The sequence below is a fragment of the Aotus nancymaae genome, unplaced genomic scaffold, assembly GCF_030222135.1.
Source record: "Aotus nancymaae isolate 86718 unplaced genomic scaffold, 86718_ANA_hifiasm-v0.15.2.pri h1tg000106l, whole genome shotgun sequence".
Classification (NCBI taxonomy): domain Eukaryota; kingdom Metazoa; phylum Chordata; class Mammalia; order Primates; family Aotidae; genus Aotus; species Aotus nancymaae.
Genome location: NW_026988521.1, coordinates 2,795,578 through 2,822,500, shown reverse-complemented (window position 1 = coordinate 2,822,500; position 26,923 = coordinate 2,795,578). Strand labels below are relative to the sequence as shown.

General features: G+C 53.3%; 1 protein-coding gene across 2 annotated transcripts in view; it reads left to right on the top strand.

The window, feature by feature from the left end:
• The window catches only part of KCNQ1 (potassium voltage-gated channel subfamily Q member 1), a 388,699-nt gene that overhangs the window by 90,569 nt on the left and 271,207 nt on the right, over window positions 1-26,923 (top strand). For both annotated transcript variants that reach the window (XM_021676961.2, XM_021676962.2), the window contains exons 3-6: window positions 23,602-23,728; window positions 24,278-24,356; window positions 24,941-25,037; window positions 25,746-25,886. In XM_021676961.2, coding sequence (XP_021532636.1) covers window positions 23,602-23,728; window positions 24,278-24,356; window positions 24,941-25,037; window positions 25,746-25,886 — 444 coding nt within the window. The remainder of the gene's footprint in view (window positions 1-23,601; window positions 23,729-24,277; window positions 24,357-24,940; window positions 25,038-25,745; window positions 25,887-26,923) is intronic.

Here is a 26,923-nt window from a genome sequence, read left to right as displayed (position 1 = left end):
ACATTTTCAACTTTATGAAGTCAAATGTATTGCTTTTTCCTTTTAAATATTTTTCATGCTTTTCACATTATATTTAAGAAATGTTTACCAAACACCTAGTTACTAGGACTTTCTGCTAGTAGTTTCATAATCTTTGTGCTTACATTTAGGCCTAAGGATGCATTTTGAATGAATTTTTCTATGTCATGTAAAACATAGGTGGAGATTCGTGTGGTTTTCTTATGGATGGCTGGTCCAGTGCCATTTGTTGAAAAGAGTATCCTTTGTCCATTGAATCATCTTGACTCCTTTTAAAAGGTTTAATTTATCACAAAAGTGTCTCTTTCTGGACACTCTGCCGTGATCCATTGATCTGTCTTTGTGCCAGTCACACACTGGGACTGTTACAGCTCTATAATAAGCCTTCAAAGCAGTTCAGGGAATTTATCCAACTTTATTTTGCTTTTCCAAGTTGTTTTGGTTGTTCTGGGTCCTTTGCATTTACATATAAATTTTGGAAGCTGCTTACCAATTTTTACAAAGAAGCCTGGTAGAATTTTGTTTGGGGTTGCATTAAACCTAAAGATTAACGTGGGAGAATCGACATCTTACCAATATTGAATCCTCTGATATCTCATATGTATGTGTTTGATATCTCTTATACATGTAAGGTTGTATAGCTCATATATATGAGGTTATACACCACTGACTTCGATTTTTAACTTCTGTCAGAGATGTTTTATAGTTTTTAGTGTATACATCTTATACGTCTTTTGTGAAATGCCTAAGTATTTCATATTTTTATGCTCTTATCCATGGTATTCTAATTTAGAACTGAAATTTATTCTGGCAGATTTATCTTGAATCTTGCAACGTTTCTAAACTCACTCGTTTGTTCTAGTGGCTTTTGAAAACATGAATTCCATCGATTTCCTTACATTAATAATGTTTTCTGAGAATAGACACTTTTACCTCTTCTTTTCAAATGCGGAGGCCTGTTTCTTTCTTTTTCTTGCCTGATCGCACTGGGTAGCTCATCCACCATAATGTCCCGTAGAAGTGGACACTACTGCGTCCCCAGCCTTAAAAAAAACACATTGTCATTCACCATCAAGTGTGATGTTGGCTCTGGGTTTCCATAGATACCTTTACCAGGTTAAAGAAACATCACCTCTAGTACTGTTGCTGAGAGTTTTCAATATGAATGGGCGTTAAATTTTGCCAAATGCTGTTTTATACATCTTTTGATATGATCATGTGGTTCTTCAGTCTGTTAATATGGTAAATTATACTGATTCGTATTCACAGGTTAAACCTTGTATTCCTGGATAAGCCCCACTTGGCCATGTTGTATTGTTCTTTTTGTATATCGTTGGACTTGACTTGTTAAAATTTCGCTAACAACTTCCGTATCCAGGTTTGTGAGGGATACTGTCAATATTTTCTTGTAACGTCTTTAGCTTTGCGATTAGAGTAATGCTGGCATGAGGGAATGAGCTGGGAAGTGCTCCATCTCCCTTTAGAGGAGGAGTTTGTGTGGAATTGCCTTTATCTCTTCCCTCTGTGTTTGGTGCACTCCATCAGGAAAGCTGCTTAGGTAGGCCTGAACCGCCCTTGATGAGAAGATTGTTAACTAGATTTGAAATTGACCTAGTCGTCCTATTCAGGTGATTGATTGCTTCTTGAGCGGGCTTTGGTATTTTGTGTGTTTGAAAGAATATGTTCGTTAAATTTATTGGCATAAAGTTGTTCAGAATATTCTGTTATTTACCCTTTAAACAGCTGTAGAATGTGTAGCGATGTCCCTCTCATTCCTGATACTGATACTCTGTGCCTCTGTGTGTGTGTGTGACCAGTCAGCTCAAGTTTTGGCAATGTTGTGGATCCCAAACAATCAGCTTTGGGTTTTATTAATTTTTTTCTTTTTGGTTATTTGTTTAATTTCTTTTTAAGTATTTTATTTCGCTTACTTAGTTTTAATTTGCTCTCCTTTTGACAGTTTTTTAAGGTGGAAGCTGAGGTCATTGATTAAAGATCGTTTTTCCTTTCTAATACAGGCACTTGGTGTTATCAATTTATCTCCCTTTAGTTATATCCACAGAGTTTGTGGTTTTTTTAATCCCATTTAAAATGTTTTCTAATTTCTTTTTTAATTTCTTCTTTGGTATATGCATTATTTAAGTGTATCTAAAACATTTAGGGATTTTCAAGATACCTTTCTGTTACTGACTTCTACTTTAATTCATTTATGGCTATAGAAAATACTTAATAGGATTTGCTCTCTTAAAATATATTAAGACTTGATTTATGGCCCAGAATATGATCTATCTTGGTGAATACTCCATTGTGCACTTGGAACGAGTGTGTACTGCTGTTGTGGAGAGGACTGTTCTATAAATGTCGACGAGACGAATGTGGCTGATGGCATTGTCCACGTCTACATTAGTCAGGAGACAGCCTTCCTGATTTTGTATCTACTTGTTCTATTAATTCTTGAGAGAGGGATGTGAGAATTTCCGAGTATATTTGTGGATTTGTCTCTTTGTCCTGTAGTTCTAGTAGTTTTTGTTTAATGTAGTTCTTTGTTTTACATTATTTCTCATTCTTGTGCACACACAGTAGTTATACATATTTATGGAGTACGTATGATATTTCAATACAAGTACACCATGTGTTCAGTGTATTCTGAAGCTTTGTTCTTGCATTAGCATTTAGGATTGTTATGTCCTCTTCAGAAATCAACACGTTTGTCATCATGAAACTGCCTCTTCATCCCTGGTCACTTGGCTTGTTCTGAAATCTGCTTTGTCTGAATTAATACAGCTATTCTGGCTTTTTATCTTTATCATTGTTATCATGGTATATATTTTATTCATTTACATTTAAACCATTTGTGTGTTTAGACTCAAAACATGTTTTGCATATGAAGCATGGAGTTGAGTGTTATTTTGTGAGTCAAACTGTTTTCCTCCTAATAAGTAAAGCTAATTTGCATTTATTCGTATAACTGGTGTTCTTGGTCTCCCCTCGGTCATTGTCTTTTATAATTTTGTGTATTTTGCCATGGTTGCTGTGGTAGTTTTCTTTCTTTTTAAAAAAACATTTGGATAATTGTGGGTTTGTATTTTTTATTTATTTATTTATTCTGGGGTAACAGTTTTACTCTGTCGCCCGAGCTGGAGTGCAGTGGCACCGTCTTTCTCACTGCAACCCGCATCTCCCAGGGTTTAAGCAATTCTCATGCCTCTGCCTCCCAAGTAGCTGAGATTACAGGCGTGCACCACCATACCTGGCTAATTTTTTTTGTATTATTAGTGGAGACAGTGTTTCACCATGTTGGCCAGGCTGGACTTGAACTCCTGACCTCAAGTAATCCGCCCACCTCGGCCTTCCAAAGTGCACCCAGCCTGGATTTTTGTCCTAATAATTGCCTTTATACTTAAGCCTTTTACAGTTTCTTTAGTCCCTGGTTTCTCCATTAACCCTTTACTGTCTGGCTTACTGTTTTTATTGATCTGCCTTAACTCCCACTCAGTGCCTACCCCACAAACAATAAGGTGATTCCATTTCTATCTTTTATAAGTTCAGACCCCAAAACCTTGGATGGCCTGCTGATGACTTAGAGGCTAAGAAATGATGACCGACGTGGAAGCGGAAGGCGGCAGTTCTCAGTGGAGCGGCCGGGTGGCCTTGGTGAGCAGGGACTGCAAGTCTCTGTATGGAGGTGAAGGTCCAGATGTTGGGGTTTCAGGGGCAACCATTCCTGGTAGAGAGCATGGCACATACCAGGACCCAGATGGGGCATGTGCCTGGCACCAGTGGAGGGAGCTGTGAGGAGCCCATAGCATTCAGAGACAGGGGAGCAGGGAGTGGCAGGGATGAGGTCAGGGAGGTGGCAGGACCTGGTGAGCGCTTGGGGCAACTCTGAGGGGACTTAGGGTTTTGCTCTGCATGACAGGAGCGTGCAGCCTGGCTTGGTGTGACTCAGCCCTAATGCCGCCCCTCTGACTGGTAGAGGCCAGGCCCAGGATAAGGTGGCAGCAGGCAGGTGGCAGCTCAGACCTGAGGTCCCAGGGTCACGCGTCTTCGTCCTGACTGCACGTGTCTCGTGAGCATAGAAGCACAGGTAGAAAGATAGTGGCTTCTTCCAGGGAGGCAGGTTGAGAACGTCTTTTGCTGTTTGCAACACGTTTTGTTTCTCAAAGTCTGAACCAAGTGTGGCAGAAGAAAATACAGCAGAGCATGGGACACTTCCAGTGACCGTGCCACACGGCCCAGAGGGTGGGTTCCTCCTCCTAAGCACCCGGGGTGGGAACAAGACGCGTTCTGTGTGCCGTGTGGGCAGCCCTGGGCTCCCCGGGGCCTGGTGTGGGGATCCCTGGCAGGCCATGGAGGTGAGCAGCAGCACATGGCCCCCAGTCATGAGTACCCCCTGGCCCTATGCACCTCCTTCCCGGTGGTTGGCCCTGGGTGGCAGAGAGACCGCTGGGCAGAACACACCCTTCCTTTAACCCTTTACTAATCTAAGGCTTTTTCTTCTGCACCACTCAATCTGGGGGCTTCAGCCCCCTGCCCACCGCCCCGACCACCCAGCACAAGCCACACAGAGGAGCAGGAAGGAGAACCAGCTCTACCTCCAGTAGACCTGGAGCCGGGGAGGCCAGGGTGCAGGGGGCTGTTTGGACCTTGAGAGGGACAGATCCCAGAACTGAGTCCCAGTGTGGAGAGCTCAGATGAGCGGTGCCTGGAGTTGTCTGTAGAGGACCAGAGCTGGCTGGGATGGACGTCCTGAGGGCAGCGCATGTCCCTCCCCTGCCTATCTTTGTCGTTGCTGGGACTGGGCTGTGTGCCTAGAGTCTGAACCTTTCTGATCACCAGGTGAGGGGTCTTTGCAGGGGCAGAGCCATGCCACTACGCCTGAAGTTCCAACACACTGTGGCATCTGCATCCTCACCGTCACCCCTCACGCCTCCTCGTAGGGTCCCTCTGGGAGTTGAATGAAAAGGCGTAGGTAAAAGGTGGGAGAAGTCCACATTCCAGGAGCATTCTGGTGGCCCAGACACCCACGTTCCTCCCCGGGCAGCTCCATGCCTGGGCCCTGGTGCCAGAAAGCAGCTGAGGGCACTGCCCACCCTGGGTGCTGATGCCTGACGCACAAGGGGCCCGGGGCAGTCTTGCTGAGGCCAGAGTGCCAGGCAGGGGAGAGGAACAGATACCAACACGTGAGCCCAGTGACCAGAAGTGGGGGCACCTCCCAAAACAAGTGAGTGAAGGGCACTGGGGTGGCAAGTTGGGGGCCAACAGAGACAGTGTCCCAGGTGGTGTTGGGTCAGGGGCTCTGGAGCCTCACAGGGAGACTAGGGCAGCCCCAGGCTCAGCCCAGGACCAGAGCACAAGCAGGGCTGGAGTCCTGAGTATGAGGCCTGGACAGAAGCCAGGCTTCACCCAGCACCTGGCTACCTGGGGGCTCAGACGGCAGGCAAGGGGTGCCTGGGAGGCTGCCACGTGGTGGCGGCACAGACAGAGAAAAGGCCCCATGTTCCATTCGAGGGGGGCAGCGGCTCCCAGGACAGACTCTGGTGGTAGCAGGAGTCCGGGGAGGCCGTGCTGGGCTGGGTGGGCTCGGTGGGGTCATAGCTGCCTTTCTCCTCTACATAGATCAGCTTTAAAAAATGTTGTTGATTGACTCATATATTTCTTAGGTTTTCTTATTTTCTAATTTCTTCTTTTGACTTTAGGTTTGTGGAGGTTTAAATTACAGGAAAATTCTCCTACTCTGTAGGTGTCCAGTTCTGTGAGTCCTGGCAAACATTTCTGGTCCTATAGCCATCCCCAAAATCAAGATCCAAGGCATTCCCATCACCCCGAAAGCTCGCTGGTACCTTCTAGACGAGCCCCTCCCCGCACCTGGTAATGCGGACATGTTTCCCGTCCCTATGGTTTCACCTTTTCCAGAACGTCATGTGAATGGAATCCTGCAGTGTGTAGCCTCTGTTCCTGGCTTCTGTCACTTAGCATCATTCATTTGAGGTCCACCCGTGTCATGGTCTCTGCATTCAGCAGTTTGTCTCGTTTTATTTGGAAAGGATAAAATGTACCGCAGGTTGTTTATCCATTCACAGGCTGATGGACATTCGAGCTGTCTCCAGTTTGCAACTGTTATGATTAAAGCTGCCATGAATATTGCGTGCAGGTTTTTGAGTAATCATATGTCTTCATTTCTCTTGGGTAAATCCCTGGGAGTGGCATCGCTAGATCGTGTGTTAGATGCATGATTCCCTTTCAAAGAAACTGCCAAACCGTTTTGAGAAATGGTAGGCGCATTTTTCACTCTTACCATTGATGCGTGAGCATTCTGGCTGCTATGGATTCTCACCAGCACTTAGTAGTGCCTGCTTTTTAAGTCCTGCCCGTCCTAAAGGTGTGGATCCATATCTCGTCATAGTCTTAATCTGTATTTCCCTAGTGACGAATGGTGCTGGGTGTATTTGCCATTCATGTATCTCTTGATGGAGTGTCTGTTCAGCTTGTTGCTGATTTTAACAATTAGGTTGCCTTCTGATAATAATGTGAGTTGTAAGCGTTGTGACTGTGTTGTGGATATCAGTCCTTTACCAGATCTGTTTTACAAATATTTTCTCCCGATCATGGCTTTGTCTCTGTGTTTTCTTAACAGGATCTTTCAAAAGAGCAGCAGTTTTTAATTTTGATGAAGTTCAATTCTTCAGGGTTTTTTTTTTTTCTTTAGGGTTCATGTTCTTTGTGTTCTAAGAAATATTTGCCTAATCCAAGGTTACAAAGTTTTTTTCTCCTGTTTTCTGTAGAAATTTTATAGTTTCACATTTCTTGTTTAGATCTGTGATTCATTTCGAGTTTAATTTTATATATGGTGACAGGTACGGATGGAGGTTAAATCTTTTTTGCATGTGGTTATCCAGTTGTCCCAGAGACTTTTTTCCTGTTGAATTACTTTGGCACCTTTGATGAAAATCAGTTGGCCGTGTGTGTGGGTTCGATTTCTGGACTCTGTCACTGTTCTGCCAGGAGAGCGCTGTCTTGATTACTGTGACTTTTACGCTAAGCCTTGAAATCAGGTCCTGTTAATCCTCCAATTTTGTTCATTTTCAAAAGTGTGCTGCTCTGCCAGGCCTTTCACATTCCCATGAATATCTTAGAATCAGTTCGTCAATTTCTACAAAATAAAAAAAAAAAATTCAGCTAGAATTCTGATTGGCGTGGCGTTGGATATGTAGATAACCGTGGTCTCATATACGTCCTAGTAATACCGAGTTTTCCGATCCACAAACACGCTCTTGCTCTCCAGTGCCTTAGATATTCTTCAACACCACTCATCGGTATTGTGTAGTTTTCAGTGGTGCGAAACTTGCTAGATTTGTTGCTAAGTATTTTATGTTTCTGAAGCTACTGAAATGATACTGTTTTCTCAATTTCACGTTTGGATTATTTCTTGCTAGGATAGATAGAAACACAATTGATTTGCCTGCATATTGACCTTGCAGATTGTGACTTTGCTCATCTTACTAGTTTGAGAAAGTTTCTTGTTCGTTCGTTTTTGGGGTCTTTTTTTTTTGTAGATTCTTTAGGATTTTCTATGGAGATGATTGTGTTGTCCCAAATTAAGTCAGTCTTATTTTTTTCCTTTTCAACCCATATGCTGTTTATTTCTTGTTTTTGCTTGAATGCACCCTCCAGTGTCTGCCAGTGGGACAAGGGCCAATATCCTTGTCTTACTCCTCAGGTGAAGTGAGACAGTTTTTCCCCTTCGGGTATGCTGGGAGCTATGGGCTTTTAGCAGAAGCCACTTACCAGGCCAAGAAGTTCCTCTTCTTCCTGGTTTGCTGGGAATGAAGAGTGCGTCAAGAATGCCTGTTGGATTTTTGTCAAGTGCTCCTTCTGCCTCTATTGAGATAATCATATAATTTGCAATGATCTCAATCACAAATTCTTTCTTAATTTGCTAGTGTGGGGCAGCACATTGATTGATTTTCAAGTAGTAAAACAACCTTGCATTCCTTACACAAAGCCCACTTGGTCATGATGAATTTTTATTTTATTTTTATATTTATTGACTTATTTGTGTTTGTGGGTTTTTTTTAAATTTTTTGAAATGGAGTCTTGCTCTTGTTGCCCAGGCTGAAGTGAAATGGTGTGATCTCAGCTCACCGCAACCTCCGCCTCCCGGGTTCAAGCCATTCTCCTGCCTCAGCCTCCCAAGTAGCTGGAATTACAGGCACCCACCACCACGCCTGGCTAATTTTTATATTTTTAGTAGAGCCAGGGTTTTGCCATGTTGACCAGGCTGGTCTCAAACTCCTGACCTCAGGTCACCCGCCTCGACCTTCCAAAGTGCTGGGATTACAGGCATGAGCCACCGAGCCTGGCCGTCATGATGCATTTTAAAAACACCCGTCGGATGTGACCGACTTCGGTGCGTGTGGAGCTGCTGCACCCGCGCTCACGAGGGCGTTGCCTGCCGCGTATTGGCTGTTGTGTCTAGTTTTAGCATCAGATGCTACTGGCATCAGAGAATGAGTTGGGAAATATTTCCTGCTCTTCAATTCTTAGGAAGAGTTTGTGTAGGATTGCAATTATTTATCCCTTAAACATTTGATAGAGCATGTAGAGGCATCTGGGCCTGGAGTTTTCTTTGTGGGAAAGTTTGTCATTGGAAAGTCAGTAGATACAGGGCCATCAAGTTGTCTGTTTCTTCTTGATGAGGTTTTGATAGTTCATGTCTTTGAAGGTATGTGTCCCCAAGGAGCAGAAGCCCCAACCCAAATTCGAAAACAAGACCATGCTGTGATGAGATGCCTTTCCTGAACCGCTTAGGGGCTGTGGGGTTTCCAGACCTCCGAATGCAGCCATCTGCAGGAGGACCCTCCTCAGTGCCCTTAGAGGGGGCCTGGGCTGGGCAGTCTCTGCCGCTGCCCATCCCACTGGGCACTGTCTCCCCAGGGATTCTGCAACAGGACCCGGTGAGGGGCACAGGGGACAAAGATCAGACTTTTGCTGTTTCCTTCCAGCTTTGCTCCCCAGGAAGGCAGCCCCTTCTCGAAGGAATGAAACTTAAGAAGACGGGCCCTACAAATCCATGACAAGTCTGCTTTTGACTCTCCCGTTTACTGTGTAAACTCCAGCCCTAAAACAACATACATCCTTCTGAAGTTGTTCACATATTAGCTCTTAAAACAGCAAAATCCGTGCACAATTTCCTCTCAATCCCTTAAAACATTCCTGAAAGGGGAAAAAAAAAAACTGTTTAAATTCACCGCCTGTCATTAAAATCTCTAGATTTGCAGAATCAGAGTGAGGCACCCAGCAGTCCATAAACAGACGAGTCAGGCCCGCGTGCACACACGCGCCAACACACGTGCACACACACACGTAACAGTGCAGCCTTTAATAACCGCGGGTCTTCTGGTCCCAGCACCGCGCAGGCCCCTGAAGGGCCAGCCTCGCCCGCAGCTCCTCAACCTCTGCTAAAGTAAACAGGGCTCAACCCGGCGGCAGTGGCAGAGCCTTCTCAGCACCTACCTGAGTCGAAGGAAGGGTGCTCAGCGCCTCATCTCTTTGGTTTGCTGAACTTCTAATGCTGGTGAAATTCTTAAACAAGACATTTTTAGAAGCCTGGCCTCCTGGCAGATAAAAATAACGTCTCCCCCTCCACCCCTTTCTCCGCCATCCCAGTTCCAGCTAAGGCAGTGATCAGAGGGGTGTACCGACTTTGGGGTTAGCAGCCATCAGCAGTGGGGTTCCTGGGCTGAAAGTAAATCCCCGTTTAACTGGCCTGGAGACGGAAATAGCCCTGCCTGGGGAAGATGGGGGATTTGCTTTAAATACGTGTAAAGCTGCCTGCCGGGCGGCTAATGGTGTCTGCAGCCAGACGTGGGTGTCTCCGGGCCACGGGCTCCCCCACCACAAATTGCAGGGCGGCCGGGCCCTGGGTATGATTCCTGGGAGGCAGCTGCCAACTGTGGGGCTCCGCAGAGGGTTCGGGGCCTGATGTGTGGGGAGCCCCACCTGCTTTGTGACTGTGCACAGCCTGGGTGCCTCCCACACACACCCACATTTTCCCGCTCCTGGTCTGTCCTTCTGCTGGTCGTCAGCCTGGAGTGCCTCCACTGGCACTTTGAGTTCTGCCTTCAGAGCCCAGGTTTTCTGGTGGAGTGGGGCAGGGGTAGGCTGATGGACCTCTTGGAGAGACAGGGCACTCTTTCTCCTAGGCCCACAGGGACCCCTCCTGGGAAGGGGAAGCTTCAAGCCCAGAGGCTGATGGCCTGGACCTCTCCTGGGACCCTAGAATAGCAGACCTCTGGCCTAGGCTTGCTGATGACCTGGAGCCCCAGGGTGCCAGCTACAGCCCCCTGCCTGCCCAGGAGTCCAAGATCCAGGCATCAGCTAGCTGGGTTCATTCTGAGGCTGTGAGGGTGAGTGTTCAGGCCTCTCCCAGCTGCTGTGGAAGGTTCTTTGTAAATGCATCGACCCAGTCTCTGCCTCCACCTCCACACGGCGTTGTCCTGGCATGCCAGTCCACGTCCAGGGTTCCCCGCCTGATGAGGACACAGTTATATGGGAATAGGGGCCACCCTGACAACCTCATCTTAACTAATGGCATCTGTGGCAACGCTGTTTCAAATGAGGTCACACTCTGAGGTGTGCTGGAGGGGAGGACTTCAACATACGAATCTGTGGGGGCTGGAGACACAGTTCAGCCCGTAGGAACGCGTACCTGTCAGCGGATTCTTTAATCCGAGGGTCTGCAAACCATAACCTACAAACCTGGCTGCTGATTTGTGTACATAAGGTTTGATTAGCACAAGCCGCGTGTGCTTGTGAGTGGCTCATCTCTGGCTGCTTTTGTGCTATAACAGCACAAAATTGTCTGCCGGAGTTGTTGCAACAGAAATCGCGTGGCCTGCAAAGCCTAAAATATTTACTATCTGGCTTTTGAGAAAAAGCTTGTCAAGCCCTGTTCTAAACTATGAAAACAATGTTGGAGGTTGCTTGATTCACCCACAGAGCCGTTGATGGGGGTGAGGGAAAAGGGATGAAATGCAGTCACAGGCAAATTCTTATCTGAGTGAGGAGAAAGCCTTAGGGAACACACCATGGTGGAAACTGTCTTCAGAGAGCAGCAGACTTGGTTATGAGTTTAAGGAACCAGTGGAATGAGAGTTCAGTGAAACTCTCAAATTCATGAGATAAGAAAATGGATACCATGGTGGTCAATTAAATAGCTCAAGCAAAAGAGAGAAGCAACAGAGTCAAATAGCAAATATAAAGACGGCAGAGTTCACACCAAATGTAAAGGGCCTGAATTCCTCTACAAAAGACAGAAGGTCCTGCCACAGCTGCTTTTAAAAAATAATAACAAATACGTTGTTCAGTAGAATTAAGTAAAGGGAAGCAAAATGGGTGGATGAAAAATAAAGGAGTGGCCAAAGAGATGCTGAGAAGCTGCCAGCTAAAAGAAGAAAAGAGAGAACGGGGAGCTCAGGGTTCACGTCCACACTGAAGCTCACATGAGACCAGCGTGAATGCGATCAGGCACTGTTAGAAGACGTGGCCGTAATGTTTAAGGCATCAGACAACATAAAATATATAAAGCAAAACCTACTGGAAATCTACAAGGACAGGAAGGTAAAATATGATAATAGGAGGAGATTTAATGTGCTTCTTCCAGAACAGAACAGTCCTAGTGGGCACAAGATAAGTGAGGACGTGGATGGTTAAATGTTATTATCATGAGAAATTCTAGATTCTAACAGTAATTTGAAATGACTCCTATTCTTGTTATATATAGCCACGTAACAAACCATCCACAGATCTGGCACCTTCAAAACAGTCATCACGCCTGAGGTGGCTAGTGGGCAGTCTGGCAGGGCTCAGTGGGGCGGCTCATCTCCGCTCTGCGTGGTATCAGCTGGGGCTGGAGGTCCACAGTGTTGTGCCAACATGGCTGGTCAAGCTCCTGTTCCTCAGGGCCTCTCCAAGGCTGCATGGATTCCTCACATCTCAGTTCCAGAAACGAACGGTCCAGGAGACAGGCAGTGCTGGGGACTGCAGAGCCACCTGGCCGTATTCTCTTAATGCAGGTGCTGCAGAGCCCGGGTTCAATAGGGGAGGACTGGCAAAGAAGTTCAGGACTGTGCTTTAAAACAAGCGCTATAACTTAGAATCCTAATAATGGAGTGGTTTTTTCCCTTACGTCTGCAGAACACTTACAAAACCAACCATTCATGTGGCTATAATCAAATCTAACCTACCTCAAGAAATTGAGATTTAACTGGCCATGCTCTCTGATCAAAACCCAATATCATGAGAAATAAATGGTAAACGATTGAGAAAGGAAAAACCCTTAACTATTTGAGAATTAAGAACACTCTCCTGAATAGCCAGAAAGAAGAGGAGATGGACGTGGGAGTGTGGGCCCAGTAGGGCGTGATGAGACCGAGGCCCCTCTGCCTGCCCCAGCCCACATGTCACTCCAGCTGCCCCCCAGCACTGACTGTAGATGCTTTCATTTTGTAAATTCCGTGCCAGTGCCCGCCTCACTCACTGGTGACTCCACCGCGTTTGCAAATGTTGTCCCCCACGTGGATCGAAATTCATCTATTGCCTAAAAATAATAAAGTATGTGCATTGCAGGTTGTGTAAGCATACACATTTGTTGAGTGCCTCCCGGGTTCTCACCCCTTGCCAGGTGATGGATTGATTCAGTGTGCTGGGGGTCTCAGGGTGGGGGGCCCACATAGTTTTTGCTTCACCAGAATCTGCTAATCAACCTGGTTTGGGGCAGAGATTAGATGGGCCAGCCTGTGGGCACTCTGCCTAGCGCCATCTGCCTCTCCCACCCCGGGCAGGTGTCGGGTGGCCGCCGCACCCCGTGTCCGCCTCCTGACCTTGAGAACACCCAGGTGCGGGAGGAAGTGGGCCGCGCTCGGGAACCCCCACCCCACCGGCTGGTGCAGCGAGCTGGGTCCCAGGGCTGGAGGCACCTCATTAAACCGCCTGAAACGCGTGTAACTCTAGTCAGCCACAGTAAGGCACTGGCAGTATATGTGAAATTAAAATTACCGAGAGGCCCCTCTCCTCCCCACTGTGGGTGGGCAGCCTTCATGCAGAGGCCAAGGCCCGGAAGCCAGCAGTCCTGGGAAAGATTTGGCCCCAATGATAATGGGCCCAGGAATGTGTTGGGCCCAGGGTGTGGTCCCGGTCCCTTTCTGAGCTAACCCCTCCCCCGCTATACCCACACACGGGCCGGCTGCCTTGAGTGCCTCCTGCTCAGACCCAGGCGAGGCACCTGCGTGACAAATGTCGGGAGTTTGCAGTTACTCCCAGAGCTGCAGACAAGGGGCAAGGCAGGGCTGGAGGCACCGGCTCAGCAAGAGGGGAGCCTTGGCCTGCGGGGAGGGTTTGCTCAAGAGGTGTCTCTTGAGCAAAATACTGCACTTTCTTCACTCTCTGAAAGCCCACCAGGCAGTCTTCCCAGAGGTGCTTCCTGGAAGCCCGTGGAGAGGATGCATTCCACACCCAAGGCCTTATGGAATCAGCCCCTGGGCCTGGAGGGTCGCTGGGATATGTGTGAGCATGGCTCCCCTCAGGCTAGGGGTGGACGCAGGCCCAGGGAGGAGCAGGAAGGCCTGGATCTTGTCAATACCCCGAGTATGCCCTGTGGCTACTTGGATGTAGAGCATGGGGCAGGGGGAGGGCCAGCTCCTGAGGTTTTAGCCTCCAAGAGTCTCCCAGACAGGCCACAGGGGACACTAGGCCTCACGCCGCCTGTCGGGATGGTGTCCGGGACGGGGGACCAGACGACAGCTGTCGCCCACTCGCAGGGCCCGGCTGCCCGGTGGATGGGAACAGCCATCCCCGTGACAACCCAGCAAGCCCCTTGCCTCTCTGGCTCCCCAGGGAGAAGGGACGCCCGGGCAGCTGGCCAGTGGGGCTAGTTCTTGAGGGAAAGCGGCCCCGTTACTCCCAGAGTCACCCCAAAGTCATTTACCGGGAGACAAGTACACAGAGCAGCTGGCTCTGAAGGTCAGAGATGGCCGGCAGCTGAGGGAAGGCCTGTGGTTGGGGCTCTCCTGCCCCCTTCCTGGGCAGGGGCTCCTTCCTCCCTGTCTCTGGGGTCCCATGGGAAGTCAGGGTGGGGCCTGGTGTGCGGCTTCCGCTGGCTTCCTGGGTGTGTCTTCCTGCAGTCCCAGGACCCCTAAAGTGTTCCAGTAACTTCAGGGAGGGGAAGCCAGACCAGGAGGAGCCCTCAAGGTACCCTGCAGGGAGACGGCAGCGTCCCAAACATGGAGGAGGGGGATATGTCCACCCGTGGGGAGATGGCAGCATCTCAGACAACGGCGGGGAGGGAGAGTGATGTCCAGCCTTGGGGAGCAGGGGGATGATGTCCACCCTGGAGGAATGGTGGGTGCTGATGTACAGCCTGCAGGGAGACAGTAGCATCCCCAACACAGGGGTCGATGTCCAGAGTGGGGGTGTGCAGGTCTTTATGGGCCCCTCAGCCTCCCCTTCCACACCCGAGTACAGCACCCACAAGGCAGGTGCCTGGGAAGGAGACACACCTGTCCCCTGCCTGAAGTTTCTCAGCAGGCTTTTGGGCACAGGGTGGGTAGTGAGCTGGTCTCAGCACTGGGCTTGCAGGTGGAGAAGGCTTTAGGGTGCTCTGGGGGAGACCAGGACAGACCTGCAGGAAAGGAAGGGTCCCGGGCAGGGGCAGGGGCAGCAGTGGATGGGGGCGCTTCACAGCAGGGAGGTAAGGCTGAGTGGCCCCCTGTGGGACAGACAGGAACCCTCAGCCTGGAACTGTGGACAGGTAGGAACTTCTACAGCCAGGAAGGCCAGTTGACGTAGGGGGCTCCAGGCAGCTGGGCCAGCACGGGACAAGGCGTCAGGTCAGCGGGGCTCTCCTGTGTGAGAGTCTCTGCCCAACCTGTGCTCAGACCCTGCCCCTCAATGAGATCGATTTCCTCTTGAGCATGTGGACCCCCTCCTTCCCTCTACCCCATTCCCGTGGCGTTTCCGCAAGCCCAAGACAGTGCTCTCGTTGCGCCCTCTCCACAGTCCCAGGAGGTGGGTATTGCTCGTGCCCCCGTTTTACAGATATGGCCGCTGAGCTCAGAGTGGCTGAGCTGCTCGTCTGGGTTCCCTGCCTGGGACGGGGCTGCCAACTCACCCCAGGCCGCTCCTGTCCTGTACCCATCCTCCTCCTGCTTAGCCATCTTTACTCTTGCTAATATGTGGGACGGGGGGCTCTCAGGGGGCCTGGTTGAGGTAGCAGGTACCCCCTACCATACTTCCAGTGCCAACCCTGGCTGCCTGGAGCCAGCTGTGCAGGGCACAGAGGCCCTCCCCTCCGAGGAAGTGGGCCTGTTCCAGGCTACCTTGGGTAGCTGAGGTCTTGAGCAGCCAGGGACTCAGGCAGCCAGGGCCTCAGCAGGGACATGGAGGGCCCCAGTCAAGGTCGCAGGCTGCATGTTCCATGCGGCCTGGGGAAGCAGCTGAGCAGAGGGCTGCAGCCCCAGAGTAACAGGCTGGCTCAGCGTGGCACCCCAGTTGTGCCCCAACTAAGGGGACACTTGGCAGGAGAGGAGCTGTGGCAGGGCAGGGTCAGCCCCCTAGCAGTAGGGCCGGGACAGGGCAGGGTCAGCTCCCCAGCAGTAGGGCCGGGACAGGGCAGGGTCAGCCTCCCAGCAGTAGGGCCGGGACAAGGAAGCCGGACCCCGACCGTCACCCTCGGCACCGTGGCTTGTGCATCCTACGTGGGCCTGGCTGGCCCCACTGTGGTGCCTGCCCCAGGCCAGGCTACATCGGGCAGGGTGGGGGACTGGTGCTCCCCGGGGGGTGGGGGCGAGGGGGGTGGCTAGTGTGGACTGAGGGCCCCAGCTGTGCCCAGCACGTCACCGGGGGGCCCACAGGCTCTCAGCACAGGCTGGCGGCTGGGAGCAGCTGGCCACAGGCAGGCCCTGGGACAAAGGGCGCTTTGAGCTGCCTGAGTGCCTGCATCGCCCTCCGGCCAGCTGACCCTCCTGGGAGCGCAAGCCTGGCTTTCTCTGTGGCTTATCAGGGCTGGGCCGGTGTGGAGTTGGAACAGCTGGCCTCAAAGCCCGCCAGGCGGGCTCTATGCTGTGGGGACCACTGCCCCCACAGGGAAGCGCCTGGCTCAGCGCAGGCCCGACCCCTGTCTTCCCAGCTATGGGGCGGGGGAGCGAAAACCTAACCCTGGGTCCCCACAGCACCCCCAGCCTAGCCCCTGTGTCTGCCCCATCGCGGCCTGATAAGGCCATATTGTCTCCTAAAAAGTGTGCGCACTGATCTCCGTCTTTTCGGGGGGTGGGGGAGTTCCTGGTTCTAGTGGAAGGTCCCCAGGCCTAGTCTGCCCGGGCGCCTGGGAGGCTGGCTGTGTTCCTGCGTCCTTGACCCTGGCCCCTTCCATGAAGCTCAGCTCTGATCCTTGGTATTTAATCTTCATCTTCCAGCCTCTTTAAAATTAATTTTCCTTTAAAGAGATTGTAGAGCAGTAACATCAGAGACACTAAAATAGACAAAGGAGATAATAGAAAAGCAATGTCAGAGCCACTAAGTCCTCACGATAAGGGTCTATGAAGCTTCCTTTATTGTTTAGTAAAAAAAATCTGTATATTTCATCCAGAAAGACAGGATGTGAGCGCAGCTGGTCAGAACCAGTTATTTCAGGCTGCCTTGCGATCCTTCCCATGTGATTGATTGGCGCAGGGACCTTCTCTAGGGTCCTAAATCATGTGGTTCCGGCAGCCTGGAACTTCTAAACACATTGAACCCAGAAAATCTTCGCAATGATGCAGATTCGCCAACTGATAAGAGCAAAACAATAGATCAGATGGCCGGGCCGACCTTCAGCCTTCTCAGAGAGCACCGTGGCTGGCCGCAACACGTTTAAGCCAATGTGTGACCTTTCCCCCTCTGCGAACTCGGAGACTAAAAATCTCAGATAAGCACCTGCTTTGCTAAACCCTTGCTGGCCCTCCGGCTTTGGACAGATCTGTTTGTGCCGCCGTAACCCCACAACGCCGGAAACCAGCATGGGGCCGGCCTGCGTGCGGGGCCGTGTGTCTACTTCTGTGTGACCTTGAACTTCCATTTTCCTTCTGCACCACACACTGACTTCCTCTGGGTTGAGCGTGAGGGTCCCGGTGTCTGTCTGCCAGAGGACAAGATTTCAGTATCAACAGTGAAGCCGTCAGAGGCAGTGACTGTGCCTTAGGGCGTCCCGCTGGCACCCGGGACCCTCTGTGAAGGATGGCACCGAGATCCACTCAACGCGTCTTGTCAATGTTCCGGAGGAAGTTTACGACTTCCCTGTGCTCTCCAGCTAGGGCCCTTTGCAGAGCCTCGTATTTGTTTTTGCCTTCATCCTGAGAGGGCTCAAGGTCTGCGTGCCATTTTGCAATTGACAAATGGCTTGTGCTTAGCTATTTTGTTTAATGCTGAACTAACAATAGTCAGTGAAGATTAAGAACTAAAGGCTCAAGGACAGCTGCAGAGGACCGCAGCTGGAGTGAGGCAGAGACTCAGGCCGCTGGGGGGCCCTGAAGGCCCGCACAATCCTTTCGGGACACCTGGGCAGTGGGAGCCCAGGTGAGGAACCGCCGTGGGCCAGGGCCCCTACAGGCACTCATTTCAGCATCAGAGAACACACGTAATCTTAAAATTCAGCATTTCAACCATTTCACGGTGTGCAATTTGGTAGCATTTAGTACATTCGCAAGATGGTGCAACCAACATGTGTCCCCAGTTCCGGAACTTTTTCATCACCTCAAAAGGAAAACCATCTCCATTCCCCTTCTCCTGGTTCCTGACAACCACATTCTTCTTTAACAGTATGGTGAAATACAGGGCCAGACACAGTGACTCATGCCTGTAATCCCAGCACTTTGGAAGGCTGAGGCAGGAGGATCACCTGAGGTCAGGAGTTTGAGACCAGCCAGGTCAACATGGTGAAACACCCTCTCTTCTAATAATACAAGAAAATTAGCCAGATGTGGTGTGGTGTCCGCCTGTAATCCCAGCTACTCAGGAGGCTGAGGCAGGAGAATCACTTGAACCCAGGAGGCGGAGGTCGCAGTGAGCGGAGATGGTGCCACTGCACTCCTGCCTGGGCAAGAGTGAGACTCTGTCTCAAAATAAAATAAGTAAAATAAAAATATATTTTACCATTTTAACCCTTTTTAAGATCACAGTTCGGTGTGACCATCGCCACCAGCCAGCTCCAGAACTTTCTTCATCCCGCAAAACCGAGGAAACTGTGTCCCCATTAAACACTCACTGCCCGCTCCCCCTTCCCAGCCCCTGACACTCACCATCTACTTTCTACCTTTGTGAATTTGATGACTGTGGCCACCTCGTGTGAGTGGAATCAGATAGCTTTTGTCCTTGTGTGACTGGCTCATCTCACTGAGCCTAGTGTCTTCAGGGTTCCTCCACGTTGCTGCCTGTGTGAGAATTCTCTTTCTCTTTAAGACCGAATCCCTCCTCAGAGGCCCGTCGGCGCATTGGGGGACCCTGGGCTGCTCCCTCTGTTTGGCTTTTGTGAATGTGCTGCCGTGGACATGGGTGTGTGTGGCTCTCCTTTAAAGAGGCTGGGGACAGACTCCAGAGTGGAACTGCTGGGTCATACAGTAACTCTGTATTTTTTTTTCTGGCGTATTATTTGAATAGACTGTTTGTTAGAGCAGTGTTAGGATCACAGCAAAATCGGGTGGCTGTCATTCCACGTTTTCACGTGTCCCACGGCAACGGCAGGTTCTCCATTTACCCAAGCGGTGCACGAGGCCACGACTTCTCTGGATCCTTGGGAGCACTCATCACTCTGTTTGGGGTGGAAGCCACCCTCACGGCTGAGAGGAGGCACCTCGCTGTGGTCTGGTTGTGCGTTTCCCTGATGATTGGTGGCACTGAGCGCCTCTCCGTGGGCCTGTTGGCCATCTGTGTATCTTCTCTGCAGAAATGACTGTTCAAGTCCTTGGCCTATTTTTAAAAAATTGAGTTGCTAGGAACTTTGTTCTTTTTTTAAATGATTTTAAATCACACAAATAATACCCCCGAGAGCCAATGTGTAACACACCCCGGGAGGGACGTGGTTCACATTCATGGAACGGAGCTGGGGGTACAGGGTGGGATGGCCGGCTTGTGGGCAGGACCCATGGCCTATCTTGTTTTGGGGGACAAGGACCCAGAAACAGATCTGCTTCCAGGCCTTGCCAGAAAAGCACACAGTGGAACGAGTGGGTCCCCTGTGGAGGGGCAGGGGCCTCAGCCAGGGTTTCTTCCCACTTCACATGTCTTTTCTGTTGCTTCTGTGACGGTGTCTCGGGGAAGGGCAGAACCCACAGGGTTTGACTTCCTCACCCCGATCATCCTCGTCCCCGGCCCCTCTCTGGGTCTGGAGGAAGGGGCCTGCTGTGGTCCTGGTGGCTCTGGCGCCCGCACCCACCTTGGGACCATGTCACACCCACACCCTCCCGCCAGGCCAGACTCAACTCTCCAGCTGCCCGGCTGCCCACTGGATGACCACCAAGGCAGAGGCGGGGTGGCTGGTGGGACTGGCGGCCATGTGAGGCCCAGGCCTGTCTTCCCTGCCTCGCCTCACAGGGTCCAGACACCTTCCCGTCCCTTAGCGGGGCTGGTGGCTCTGGAGCCCCTCTTGGGGGCCTTCTCCCTCCCAGGGCCGCATTCACAGCCTGGGGTCCTCATCTCATGTCTAGGTTCCCTTTGCCAAGGGTTCTTCAGCCTTTGGCCTGCACCCACTCATCCTGCAGTAACAGGGCCGCTTCCGGAACCACTGCCGTGCCCACGTGGCCCCCAGTGGTGTCTATGCATGAGAGTGGTCAGCCCTCCATGGCAGGCCTGGCCTCTCCTGCCGTGTTCACTCCCACACCTGAGGATGCCTGTATATTGTCCCGGGGGGCTCTCTCTGCCGTGGACACCCGCCTTCCCTCCCCTGAGCTGCGGGTACCCTGACCTTTCCCAGCCTGACTTTCCTCCTCCGTAAGATGTGAGCAGAGGCCACCACCCTGTGACGCTGGTCTGTGTTTGTTCTGTGCACGTCTCTGTGCCCGGCCCTGAGGCCCCTTTGCAGCCAGGAGGCGGCCTTGCTTTAGTCTGAAGCAGAGTGACTAGGGAGGGAGGGGCCTCTCTGTCCCCTTGGTCTGTTTGTGGTCTCAGTGGAGACCAAGGACGGCTCTTCTCCTCGTATCTGTGGGGCAGGGCTCAGGGCCGCACTCCATCAGCGTCCCAGGGCACTTCATCCTTGACCCGGGGGGCTTGCTGGCGCCACATAGATCTTGTGACAGGCGCTTTGTGGGGCTGGATGATGCTGGGTGCCCCTCAGAGGCCCTGGGGCTGGCCCTGTGATCGGTCGGGGAGTCGGAAAACACCCTGGTTCTGCCCGTGTGGTGGATGGGGCTCTCAGAGGGGCTGGGGCTGGGGCTGGGGCTGGGGCTGGGGCTGGGGGTGCTGAGCTGGCCTGAGGAGGCTGGGGGAACCCAGGGGGCAGAATGGGGGAGGGAGAGAGCACTCCAGACACAGAGCCCTGAGGAGGCAGGGGCGCCCCAGCCATGGGGAGCACCTGGGGCCCATGGGAGGCTCTGGGAAAGACTGGGCTGTGAGCCCCTGGGAAGGCGGCCTCAGGGACAGCCCTAGACTCCCACCTTCAGTGTGGACAGCAGGAGCTATGGCAGCTGCTTGAGCAAGGGGGACAAGGGAGCAGTGACGAACGCTTGCAGGTTCTGGGGAAGAGCCTGAGGGCTCTCTAGTTCACCTTTGGAGCTTAGGGCCAAGTCGGCAAATACAGATGAACCCAGAGTGAGGAGGGTGGCTAGCGCATCACTCATCTGGGGTCTAGACTGCTGGAGCCAGGGGAAGGCGGGCCTGCCATTCTGTGAGCTTGCTTTAGATTAGGGGTGTGGTCCCCTGAATTGGGAATGGGCCACGGCATGGCGTGGGGGACCACCCCTCCTCCCTGTTCCCAGATGCGTGTGAGCAACCTGTGGTCTCCCGCACAGCCCAGGAAAGTGTTTGAAGCTGATGGTGGTGGAGATAGTTTTATCTCTGAGCAAACATTCCATCTGGCTGTTTCCAGCCTAGAGATGGTGAAGGGACTTTTCCTTGGCTCCTTCCTGGCCTGCCAGCAGCACCAGCCTAATTAACCCGACAAGCGGGGCCTCCCCAGCCACAGGACCTTGCACCGCCTTCCCACATCCAGCCAGATTTGGGGATCAGCGTTGTTTTTAATTATTCCTACCACCATGTCCCACAAGGCAGGAGTCCTGCCATCTCGGAAGGCCAGCCTCTAAACAGGTTCCCTGAGTGTGAGGTCAAGAGAATGTTAGAAAGACATGCAGCTATCCACAGCAACCCCCAGTGGTTGCTTATTTATTTAAAGGTATAACTTAAGACACATTTAGCACTTCAGGCCTGCCTGGACACGGCTGGAGAAGGTATTTAAGTAATTTTTAAAGTACATCAAAACAAGGTTGGGCGCGGTGGCTCACGCCTGTAATCCCAGCACTTTGAGAGGCCAAGGTGGGTGGATCATCTGAGGTCAGGAGTTCGAGACCAGCCTGGCCAATGTTGGCAAAACCCCATCTCTACTAAAAAAAAAAAAAAAAAAAAAATACAAAAAATTAGCCAGGCGTGGTGGTGTGTGGCTGTAAACCCAGCTACTTAGGAGGCTGAGGCAGGAGAATCACTTGAACCTGGGAGCTAGAGGTTGCAGTGAGCAGAGATCATGCCACTACACTCCAGCCTGGGCGACAGAGCAAGACTCTGTCTCAAAAACAAATATTAAAAATTAAAGTACATCTAAACAAGAAAAACCCTGCTAAGGACCAGTCTGCTGGGTGGCGTATGGGTCAGCAGAGCTGGACTGGGAGCTGCGATGCCTCCCCACCGAGGCCACCAGAGGTTGGGCAGGCCAGCCTCCGTGCCGCCATGGGCACTGTCTCAGCTTCGGGGACTTGGAGCTCCGTGTTTCTGTCCTTTTTCACAACAACCAAACACAGGCAGGCGTTACTGTGTCCAGGCCCGCCTCCCTACAGGGCAGGTTCTCAGAGGCAAAAACCGACGAGACAGAGTTCCTGCCACCAGAGAGCTCTAGGCCAGCTCTTTGGAATATTCATTCATTTCTTCCTTCATTCGTTCATTCAGTATGTCTGTGTTGAGCACTGGCCGGAGAAGGTGCTGTCCTGGGGCCTGGGAAATGGGGGTGGATAAAACCAAGGTAGCCTCTTTCCTAAGGAGCTCAGCCAGACCTCAGCCAAAGCCCCTGTCCCCAGAAGCTGAGGACAGAGGTGAGACCCGAACCCCCATGAGGCCACGGAGACTGCAAGTGTCCAGACCCTTTACCTCACAGCCCCGCCATCTCCCGTATGCACTGACAGCACACACCCTCACCCCTGAAGGATCTGACACCATGAGCGAAAAACATTTTCGGAAAAGGAAAGTAGCTAAGTTCCCATTGTGTCTCCTCTTAGCCATTGGGCTTACCCTAAACACGTGCCGGATGGTGTATCATTCTGTCCTAATTAATAACATTTGGGAGCCAGCGATGGCAGTGTCCAGCCGACCACTCATAGTGGACGCCCTGGTGGGGCCGTGGCATGGGAACAAGACCAGCCATCGTCACCCGGTGGGAGAAGAAGTCCCCTACTGGGCCCAGCTTCTGAGGGAAGACAGGCAGGAGTTCGCTGGAAGCAAGCCTGAGACGCCATATGCCTGTGGTTTCGTGGCTTTGTGTGGCTAGCACCTTCCACACGTAGGGGCTGGTTTCATCTTCCAGCCTCACGTGCCTTCCCTGAGGGCCTCCCCTGCACCCCGGCTGCCTGGGTGTGGGGCGCAAGCCTGCAGGCGGCCGCTGTGCTTTCAGCGTCACGGCGGGCTGCACTTCACATGAAAACTGCATTTGGGCAGCAAGTCCCCGCCCATGCCTGCTGATCCTGCCACTGCTGCATCCACACTTCACAGCCAAGGACACTGAGGCCCAGGTTCCCACTCCTGTGCCTAGAAGGCGGGATCCAGCTCTGAGGGTCTTCTTCCCACTCCTCCAGGAACCTCTGCCCTCTGGTGTTGGTGGAGTTGAGGGGGCATGGGGGTGTGGAGGGGGCAGATGACTCCCTATAAAGGCAAAGTGGTCCAGAGGCTGCCCCCACCCCAGGTACACCAGGCTCAAAGACCAGCTGTGAGGCTGCCCGGGGCTGGAGCTCGTGCGAAAGTACTTCTCACAGAGGGCCCCCGGGGTTCCTGGTAGGGGGCCCCCTCTAGCCCAGGCGGGGGTCCTGGCATGGGGCCTCCTCTGGCCCAGGTAGGCCTGGCCTGAGCGCTGCAGCCTCACCTGGGTTCCACTGCCTGTGGATGTGAGCTTAAGCTGCTCAGCCCTCCAGGGCCTCTGTGCGCAGCCATCACCATCCCTAATGGGCCAGGACCTGGGCCTGCTGTTCTTGGGGTGTCCTTCAGCGGAGGCTCCCAGTGTGGCTGGGTCCAAACAGGTCTCGGGGTCTGAGGTCTCTTGAGGCCGAGCCTGTCTGCAGCGAGCGCCCCACCCTGTCCCCGCAGGAGATCGTGCTGGTGGTGTTCTTCGGGACAGAGTACATGGTCCGCCTCTGGTCGGCTGGCTGCCGCAGCAAGTATGTGGGCCTCTGGGGGCGGCTGCGCTTTGCCCGGAAGCCCATTTCCATCATCGGTGAGTCACGCCTGCCCTGTGGAGGTCACGCCCAGGTTTCCAGACCAGGAAGGATCCCCACCAGATAGAGTCCCCTGAGGACTGGGGAGCCCCAAGGCCAGCAGTGGGGTGACTGCCTGGGACCCAGCACGGGAGCGTTTGCAGTCCCCCGCCACCTCTGCACTAAGACGTTGATCACGGTGTTGGGGGTAAGGGATTGGTCCCTCGCAGATTCCCACGAGCCTCGCAGCCCAGCAGAGCTTCATGGTGGGCCAGTCGCCCTCGGTGGCCTGAGAACCGTGGTCCAGGCCTGAGGCTCTGCCCTTTCTAGCCCCTTGCAGGGCTCAGCACGGGGCCTAGCCTGGGCTGGAGGCTCCATGTGGCCAGGACAGGGCTTGGGTCTCCCAGTTTAGGTGCTGCCTGGATCCCTATACAAGGTGTTCCCACGTCCCCCGTCATCAGGGCCTAACCGGCAAGCCCCTTCCCTAGACGAGAGCAGGGGGTGTGGTCTTTCCTGGAGCCCTGGCTGGTGACAATCATGACAAGCTACCTCTCCCCTGTACCCCACAGACCTCATCGTGGTCGTGGCCTCCATGGTGGTCCTCTGCGTGGGCTCCAAGGGGCAGGTGTTTGCCACGTCAGCCATCAGGTGCGTCTGTGCTGTGAGCTCTCCCTGCTGCTCCGAGCACCCTTCCTGAGCCGGGCGTGGTCTCACACCCCATCTGCCTTGCTCTGATGCAAGGTGCCCTGGTGCCTGCTGCCCCTGGGGACACTGAGCCGTGTGCTGGGGTGGGTGGAGCAGGCAAGTGTGGAGCGCACGGCTCAGACTGGAGATGCCTCAGGCAGCCTGGGCTCTGGCCCAGCCCCGGTGCCTCTGAGCTACGAGGACTTCCGTGATAACCTGACCATTTGGGCACACAGCCTGCTCATCTGCAAACTGGGGTGACCCAAGGGGCTCCCCTGGGAGGCAGTCTAGGGACTGAGGGAATCTGGAGGTACCTGGCTGGTCCCCAGCCCCAGCTCTATGTGAGCAGATTCAGAGCAGGCTCTGGGGGGCTGTGCCTAGGAGGGAAATTCCAAGGCCCCTGTCAGGATGGAGGTACACCCAGCCTCCCCACCCAGAGTGGGCATCCAGCAAGGAGAGGGACACCCATGCCATCGGCCACCCCCAGGCCCGGAGTGGACGCCTGAGCCCAGCCTTGCTCCCTCAGCCCCACACCGTCTCCTTCCCAGGGGCATCCGCTTCCTCCAGATCCTGAGGATGCTACACGTTGACCGCCAGGGGGGCACCTGGAGGCTCCTAGGCTCTGTGGTCTTCATCCACCGCCAGGTGCGTGGCCTGATTTGGGGGTGCAGGGCCCAGGGTGGGGCAGGACAGAGGGGGCTGAGCAGCCCACACTAGGACGACTTGGGATGCGCTGTGGCCCTGGGTGCCCAGGCTCAAGGTTCTGTACAGGGCCCAGGATCTCAGAGCGAGCCCCAGCCTGAGCCTGGCTGGGGTGCTCCACCCCCACCCGGTGCTGGTGACCCTGGCCTGCAGACGGATGATGTGCTCGCCTTTGAGCTGGGGGCAAACGAAACGACAGAAATGAAAAACCCAGGCAAATCAAGAACCCAGGCAGGCGGGGCCACCAGCACCCCTTTCCCGAGGGCCGCGCCCAGACAGGCTCAGGCTGCGCCGGCCCCTGGATCTGTGGGGTGAGGGGCCTCTTCCTCGCCCTGAGGATCTGCTGGGTCCTGGTCCACTCCTGGTTCTGTCATGTGGTGGGAAAGGGAGCCGGGCAATCAGTGGAGCCTGCGCCGGCCCAGACGGTGGGCCTAGGGCGACCCCAGGGCTGAGCCTCACTCTGGGGGTAACCCCCACCGGCCGCTTACCAGGGTTGTGAGGAGCGGGTCATATGGAAGCGGGCCCTGTGCCTGGGCACCGTGCTGGAGCAGCGTAGACGGCTGGTGATCGCTGGGACTTGCTTAGGCGCCTGCACAGGAGGCTCCCAGCCCGTGGCACCTGGAGCCCAACAGCGTCTGTTTTCTGGCCTAGGAGCTGATAACCACCCTGTACATCGGCTTCCTGGGCCTCATCTTCTCCTCATACTTCGTGTACCTGGCTGAGAAGGACGCGGTGAACGAGTCGGGCCGTGTGGAGTTCGGCAGCTATGCAGACGCGCTGTGGTGGGGGGTGGTAAGTCAGAAACTTCCAGGCAGCGGGGTGGGGGCGGCCCGGGCTGAAGAGGAGCAGGACACCGGGGCACTGGTGTCTCGAGACGTCAGGCCTTGCTGGCGGGGGTTTCTCACCTGCACGCTCACAGCCCCCTGTCCACACACCTGCGCTTGGAGCTGCCTGCACAGGTCCCCACGCTGTGTCAAGTGCTCTGGCATAACCATCTTGAAGTTCTGAACATCTCATCCTTGATTTTGAGATTTGAGCGGTAAGAAGTCTGAGGGGTTACTGGAGCACGTGTCAGGGGCTTAGTGGTCTCGGCTTCCCTGTGGCTCTGCCTCCTGCCGACATCCTAGGCTCCCTGTTCACTGCCTCCACCCCTGCCGTCATCCTGGCAGGGCCCCTGGAGGGTGAGGTCAGACACATGCCTCACGTGTCTCTGAGGGTCCACACAGGCCCTGTGAGTGCCCCTGTCCCCAAGAAGCCAGACATGAGACAGCAAACAGGAAAGGCCACGATGGCTCAAGAGACCCCAGGAGAGAGCAGAGAGCTCCCGTGGGTCCAGTGGACACTGGGCTGCAAGTTCTGAGCCCTGTGCGGTGACGACCTAGGTGCAACTGGGCCCAGGGGGAGCAGGGACCCAGCCTGTGGGCCCAGAGGCTGCCCCTGGCTGCGAAGGTGGGTTCTAGCCACCTAGAGTGGCCCAGGAGCCTTGGGGAAGCGGGTGTGAGCAGGCAGATCCCGCACAGGAACACCAGCCACCCAAGCTCAGCGAGGCTGCACGGGAGGGGTGGGGCTGGGTGTCAGGCCATGTATTCGGGGCTTCCTGGAGGGAGTCAGGCTTGCCCGTGGGAGAGGGAGAAGTTCCAAGGAGGTGCAGCTGTGGGAATCAGGGCGCGTCCTCCAAGCTTCAGGCTCCCCGAGTCCCATATCACCTGCATGTAGACCCAGCAGCAGTTTCTCATGGCTCAGAGGACGCTGGCTGAGGCATTTTTAGGGGCAGGCCCAGCTTGCCAGTGTCCCTCTGGGAGTTGGTGGCTGCCTTCAAATCCTTCAGT